Source organism: Anopheles marshallii, chromosome 3 (genome assembly GCF_943734725.1).
Source record: "Anopheles marshallii chromosome 3, idAnoMarsDA_429_01, whole genome shotgun sequence".
NCBI lineage: Eukaryota > Metazoa > Arthropoda > Insecta > Diptera > Culicidae > Anopheles > Anopheles marshallii.
The window spans coordinates 36982931-36990392 of record NC_071327.1 but is presented as its reverse complement, the minus strand read 5'-3'; the positions used below and the strand labels follow the sequence as shown (position 1 = coordinate 36990392).

Genomic DNA, 7462 nt, shown 5'->3' with positions numbered 1-7462 from the left:
TTACGATACACCCGGTTTCAGCGAGAACGACAGTTTCGGTCTCGAATTGTTCTTGCCCAGGATCATCTTTTGTTCTTCTTTGATGCGTTTCTCTTGCTCTTTGCGCATCTTTTGACGCTCTTCGTCCATCTTTCTTTGCTCTTCGATAATCGCAAGACGATCTTCGGCCTTGAAGAAGCAAGGAGAACAGAAAATCAAGTGTTATAAATACGATCACACTATGGATGGGCCAACCCGTTGACTTACCAACTTTCGCTGTGCCTCTTCTATTTTGCGATTATTCTCAGCGAGAATATTCTCGAGTTCCTGGCGCTTTTTAAGCTCTTCCTCCTATAAGAACAGAAAACACGATTAGAACTACCATCGATGGTATGGGACACTGCACCCAGGACAACGGACTTGCACCGGGTGCGCATATCCGACTACACCGACGCCGATATAACGTCAAGGAAGATTGTGCGACAAGAAAACGAAAGAGATTGCCTTTGAGAGCCATTACAGAGAAGCCTCGTTCTTTTTCTTTACTCCAGTCGACGGTGACGGCACGATCAAACACACACTGGGTGCCGCTAACTAGCGGGACGTTAAACGACCGACCAGTGTCTCGTGTGTGAGCGGGGGAGAAGTAGGATGAATAGGATAAAACAAACAGGCAACATGATTGCCACATCCGCGATTGTTGTCCTCGTGCCACACGCTGCCTGTTTCACACAACAGTACACAACCCGGAGTACTGAGACCGGATCGATCGATTAGAACATTAAACGTAAATATCACACCTTACAATCATACAGAACAAAAACAAAACATCAGTCAGGTGTTGTGTTGGTTCAGTAGGAAGAAATTGTAATTCTGTTGCGTTCATGGTCTATCTGTACATACACATAAGGGTCTCATACATTATGGCACATCGCTACCGGGCATGTACATCTCACTGGGCCCATGGTTTCATATCCGATATAATGTTTCACTCTCGCTATCAAAAGCATTTTCAAGTAGCTAAACTAATAATGTTAACTGTTTTATTGTGCAGAAAGGAAAACAATAACTTAAACTTACATTGCCGCATTACAATTTCATTACTCAATAGACGAGTTTTTTTAAAACCAGCACCACCATCATCACTAACAAATTACACCAAACCAAACAAAAAAAAATCCGGCATCATTTATCCATGTGTCTGCTCTCCTTCGGTATCGTTCATTAATGACGGTATTTGGTCCATAAATTTGTAACCTACTATCCCGTTAAAAACTAACACACATAACTTGTGAGCAACTCAAGCCCACGCAACGTCTTATCTGACTTAACTATCGCGCGGTCAATTTTAAATTTGTAATGAAATCGTAATATGAACGCCCTTTGATTGTATTTTTTTTTTTTTGATAATTATTTTTAACTTACGCACTTGCATGGCCACTGTTGCCTCTTGATTCCTTGGCATCGCGCACCATCCTGTTAAAGCTCTTCTTTTTTCTCCTTCACCTTCGATTTAAAACTCTTTTTGTTTGTTTTTCAACCTGATCCTTGGGTATAATTCCTGTGTGGTTCGATCAAGTCGGGCAAACAACAGTACAGCAACACGGATATGCAATTGGTGGGGGTTTAATTTTATATGGTTCTTGCCGATCATGCGGCAAGCGGATACTGCCTTTATTACTGACATTAATTTAGTTGCATCGTGCGACAGATCACGCAGGGTAAGTAATAAACAAGGCAGACCACAAAACAAAATCAATTTTCCGAAGAAAATTTGGCTTCTAAAGGTATTAGACCCAACCAAATATAAACACTTTCGTCCACGGATGACTACTTCAACCGATGATATGCTCTATCGCAATGAGCATTGCAGCAAACATAAGAATGGAGAGGAAATTACTATATTCATATGCGACACAAGGTAAAAAACTCCGTAAAAGGCGAACTATTTGGGGAAAAAACTGAAGAGAGATCTGGATTAAAAGCTAGTGTTATAAGAGAAGGAAATTTTTAATTGAAAGAAAACAAACGATAAAATCCATTTCATAGCTATCAATTGAAGGATGTCCTGTAGTGGTAGCTGGGAAGCAAAAGTAAAATCGGTTTCAAAAATTATCCGGATGCATTCCTAGGAAAAAAAACATTACCACCAACGGTAGGTTGATAAAGCTAAATGTATGGATAGACCGCGTGGCAAAACGGATGCCAACTTTAGATGAGGTGAATAACCAACTACATCAAGAACGGGGCCACCAAACAGCTAAGGATGTACAACGGTACGGGAAAGTTCAGTACCATACAATTTCGGCGCCCATTCTTCACAAAGCTTCACAACCATAGCGGTTATCGTAAACAAAGAAAAACAAAACATCCGGTAAGATCTTATGGATGGAATGCTTACCTCACGCCGTCGCTCCTCTTCCCGTGCCTGCTCCCGGCGCTTTTCCAGCTCGAGCATCATTTCCTGCTCCATCTGTTTCTTTGCGGCTTCAACGCGCCGTTGCACCTCCATCTCGATTTCATCTTTTCGCTTTTCTAGCTCTTCTTCGACACGTTTCTTAACTAACAGTTCTATCCGTTTTGCCGCTTCTTCTTCAATCATCTAAAATGTTAAGATACAGAAATGGAATGTTTATTTCACCGGACGCATGTATGAGGTAGGTGGAAAAGAAATCCATTGTTTTTGCGTGAAATACATGTTTTATATATTAACATGTTTAGATTTTTCCGATATGAGTCAAATTGTCCGTTGTGTTGTCATTTTCAAAGTAGTTTTATAATGCTTCTCTCTTAGAAATCATTTCAATAATTATAATGCTTTCTCATAGAAATCAGAAAACAAATCAATCTCACAGAAATCATCCTTATTGGCGACTAAATTAATCCATTTTTAGAACACTCGCTTGATATCCATGTCTCATCTTTCAGGAAGTTTTATAATCTCTGAAAAAACGTGTATACATAGTTAATGCAAGAAAATTCCCAACTAAGCTCCCTTGCTTGTGGCTTCGCGATGTCCTGATGAAACACAACACCCGTTACGTTAGCCAATTCTGGTTGCAAATGGTCAATTGTTTGCCTTAAACAGTCCAATTATTGACAGTAGAAATCTGAATTTAGTGTTTGGCCATACGGAACCAACTCATAACAAATTATTTCCTTCCAGTCCTTCCAAATACTTAGCAGAACCTTCCGGGTCGTTAATCCAGGTTTGGTCGGCCCTTTGATTATGATCGTCTTGTTGCAAGACTTAGCAGATTTGATCTGCCATGTTTCTTTGGAATTAATTGGTGTGGTACCCATACATCGAGCTTCTTTTTGATTCCAATATTAGGCCGTTTATGGAAAAGTTTTGACTGCTGGACGACTGCGAAAATCAAGGTCAATTTCGATTATTGCTGCGGTTTTATCGGCATTTGTGACAAAAAACAAACAATGGATTTCTTTTTCCTTACGCTTATACAATTCATTGCACTGCTATTACCTTTTGTTCAGCTTCCTTCTGCCTCCTTTGGCGTTCCATCTCGGCTAAACGTTCTACCTCCGTTAGCTTCCGGCTGCGGGAGCTCTTTTTGTGGTGATGCCGGGAGCCACTGTTTGATCCATCGCTGCTACTGTCGGAGGATTCGGATAGCGATCGTTTCCTGCACACAGGACACATTATCGTCGAACATGTACCACGAGCAAAGCAAAGGAAGTGGTAGTGCGGATGCGCACGGTTACCGAAATGGAACCGCAAGCACGGTGGGGGAGTAGCCGGAATTTAACAGGCACAGAAAAGAGAAAGAAAAATGACCAAAACATTCCATCAGTATGTTGCGTTAGAGATTAAAGGATTTCCGTAGGCTGATATGGGTGGTATTTTTATATGTTTGCATGTATATATACAGACAGAACTACGGAAAACAATTATTCTTGAGCAGATGAGCATCAACAACGTAAAGTAAACAGAGGGTTTTAACTTAACCTAGATAACAAACCGATTTCTGCTAGAACATTCTCTAGCTGGCAAGACGCTCTCTAAAGGTGCTGGGGCTAGCCGTACCGATGTTATCATTCATATTGTATCCCAGAATCGCACACGAATCTGTACATCATTCGCATTCAATTCTGGGCACCATCGATTCGTTCAGTTCAGTGATTTGATTGCAATCTATCTTAACATTTCTTCAGCGTTAAAATGAGCTTGTTTTGGTAACTACATACGCTTGATGGAGAAGGAAGTTTGGAATTCAAATACGTTCAACATATCTCCCATCGTGAAGCTGAACATTTTGTTGAACTATCGCGTTGCGGTGCGGCACCGGCGTCGTTATCCTCTTCGTCATATAGCTATTTATGCGTTCCGGCTTGGCAGCTCCTGCAATATTTCAGGTTCACCGTCGAACGGCCAGGATAGGAGTGAGTGATTTATGACCTGCGGAATAGAACGAAAAATCGATTCCCGGTTCTATGCTCGGTGTGCGGGAAAGGATTTTACGTTCCCACTTAGAAGAAGCAATCTATTCGGGTGGAAAGTTGTTTTTAATGTGTGTTCAAGTGACTCGGGTGCCAAAATTGCCGGATCTTAACGATCCGCAGACGGATGAGATTAGCCATGGTAGAAGCGAGGTCATGGGATGTAGATGAAGGGAGGTGGTGCTGCTTCGGGTGGTGGTAGCGAAGGATAAAGAATGTACGGTTAAGGTATGCGACCACGCTGGATGCGGCGTCGCGTAATCTGGAACATAATCAAGCGTATTTGCGGCCACCGGCCACTGATGGACTGCGGGCACTGTGTTTCCGCACGGCAATATTACCTGGATTTCGAGCTGCGTTCTCTGTATTTATCGTAACTGCTGCGGTGATGATGGGAGGACGAGCGAGATTTGCTTCGCTTGCGGTGTTTGCTCTTGTGCTTTTTGGGTGACCGACTACGGGATCTCGAGCGTCCCATGCTTGGAAGAACGAAACTTGGCCGGTTGCGGTGTGCGGAAAACTCCGCAAAAATGATCAAAAATCGATTTTACGACTCGGAAATCGGATGCGAAAAATATACACACACCCAAAGCTTCCTTCAGCTTGATCAAAGTGAGAAAAGGCCAGGTCGTACCATGTACAGGCGTTGACAGTTTCACGTTGACGGATAATGAAGATTTTTGACAGTGCATGCGAATGCAGCGGCTGCGTACGTTCGATTTGCTCACGTAAACTCTACCACAGACAAAATTCATTCACGTTGCCTTTATTTGCGTTGAACAGCTTGGTGAAATCTTACGTATCCATCGTTAATATAATAGGAATATCGATTGTTTTGATCAGATTAACAGTTCTTTTCTAGCTTTGAACGGATGAGCATAGCCGTCATTTTAAAATCATCCGACACGATAAACATTAGCCCTCTGGTGGAATTTTTTGAAAACATGTGCATGTCCATTTTCGCCCGATACGGCGGTTAAAGTTCAATTGTACGGTTTGTTTTCAGACAAAAAAAATGACCATGCAAATTCTCTTGCACATTCAAATCACAGTCTTTTCCAAATTATGCGATTTCCGGGTTTATCTCTACAACGTATTATCCACGCTACTAAGATAATGACTATACATTATTTAAATTTACTGTCTCTTGAATTACTTGTTTTAGAACAGATCATTACTTTCACATATCAGGTGCGCGATCTTATCCTGCTGCAGGAAAATAAATCCTCTGAACCGCTCAAGGTCTTACACCGTTGTCAGTCAATTTTTTAGCCTAGCCTTTCTGGTGAACGTATCATCTCCATCACTCCATCTCAAATTGTCGTGTCGAGTCCTACCACGTGTCCTCTGGTAATGTGGACGCCTTAAATGGACTTCACAGCCTGTTTCGTCTGATGTCATGCTCATGACTTGAACAGGCCACCGGAGCCTGGCGAATCTAATCCGCTGTACGACAGTAAGTTCGCCGTACAGCTCATAGAGCTCGTCATTGTAGAGGCTTTAAAATCCTTCTGAGCATTTTCCTCTCGAACGCGGCTAAGAAGGTTTCGTCAGTTTTTGACAACGTCCATGTAAGATGATTTAGATTGATTTAGTACATTCTTTCAATATTGCCGAAGCGCTTCGCTTCCTCGTATTTTTATCTCATTAATTTAGAATAATTCAAATATAGAGCACTTACTGCTTTACTTTAATCTTTGCGAACCAATTAAACAAGCGATAAAAAGTTGCAATATTTGACCACACTACGTTAGCTCATGTCGTGGCGCGGCAAGAAAATTCATCAGTTGGAACTACAAACTTCACATCTACGGCAAAGGGTGAAACGGACATCGCAAAAACCAACCTTAAAAAACTAGGAATAAAATAAATGAACACAACAGTTGGATGATTTTCCAAATCACTATCATCAGTCGTCGTGCTAGATAGTTTCTAATTCGAATCAATGATCGAAAAGCCCACCCCCTCGGTCCATGGCGGGATGCCGGAACGGGCGCGACTGGATATCGATCTAGTGAAATTTCCTACCAATCAAAAACCACACGCCCCTCGCCCAGACAAAGCTTGCGGGCGTCCTTGCGCCGCGACCGACTCAGCAGCGTGCCGCAAAGATACACGGCCGTATGCGCAACAGTTTGAGGTTGTGGCCGGCAGTAATTAATAGATGAGGTAGTGCTTTTCGGCCCTAATCCCGCTGTCAAATTTCTAGTTGCCGTTTCGTCTCATCACTAACCAAGCTGTTTTCCTTTTATCATTTCCCATCTAACTCCCCTTTCCCTGCCCTTTCCGCACTTTCGCGTGTGTGTGTGTCTATTACTGCTTCGCCGTGTAAACGGAATTCGGATCTTTGCGCTTTGGCGGTCTCGCTGCGATCACATATCGCGATCGCCGATCATCGGCATGGGGTTTTTGATGCGATAATTTCAATTTGTCGGTACCGCAAACCGATTGTATAGGTGGAGAAAATGGTGCTTAGCAGGGCAGTCGTGTGAGAGAGTGCCAGCGGTTCCTTCATGCTGGCCATGGACCCGAAAACGTATAGAATTAATTGGAAGGTGTGATGCTTAACACATAACTACACACGTTTCGTTTAATACACGGAATACCGTCTATCCGATCGATTTTAGTTGCGTCTGGCTGATTGGACAGTAGTAGTAAGTAAACAAATGCGTTTGGAGGACAGGCTTTTGTAATAGAAGTTTAAAGCCATTTTTGCGAATAGAATTATTAAACATGTCACCATGATACGTCCCGAATGCGATGGTAGAACAGGTATGTAATGTCCTTAATAGGAGATATAACTAAGATTTAAATATAAAAATAACTAAGTAAATAATAAATAAATAAACAACAACATAAATTGAATATCTAATTACTTAATTTTATTACAACACATTTAAAGTAACAATCAGTACTTAATTAAAAAATACTAATTTTGAAAATAAAAAAAAAATACTTCATTTGATTCCTTTCTGCACAAGGATTCGTGCAATTCGTGAAACTGTAAGTTACGGCATTCCAGTCT

At 41.8% G+C, this 7462-nt stretch overlaps 1 protein-coding gene across 1 annotated transcript; it reads right to left on the bottom strand.

Annotated features, from left to right (window-relative positions):
* On the bottom strand, positions 1 to 4915 carry LOC128713303 (UPF0430 protein CG31712). The gene is made up of 5 exons (XM_053808164.1): positions 4779 to 4915; positions 3464 to 3623; positions 2381 to 2581; positions 247 to 330; positions 1 to 168 (listed from the first exon to the last, which is right to left on the bottom strand). The coding sequence occupies exons 1-5, from the start codon at positions 4913 to 4915 to the stop codon at positions 1 to 3; spliced, it is 750 nt and encodes a 249-aa protein (XP_053664139.1).
* Between the last annotated feature and the right edge of the window lie 2547 nt (positions 4916 to 7462).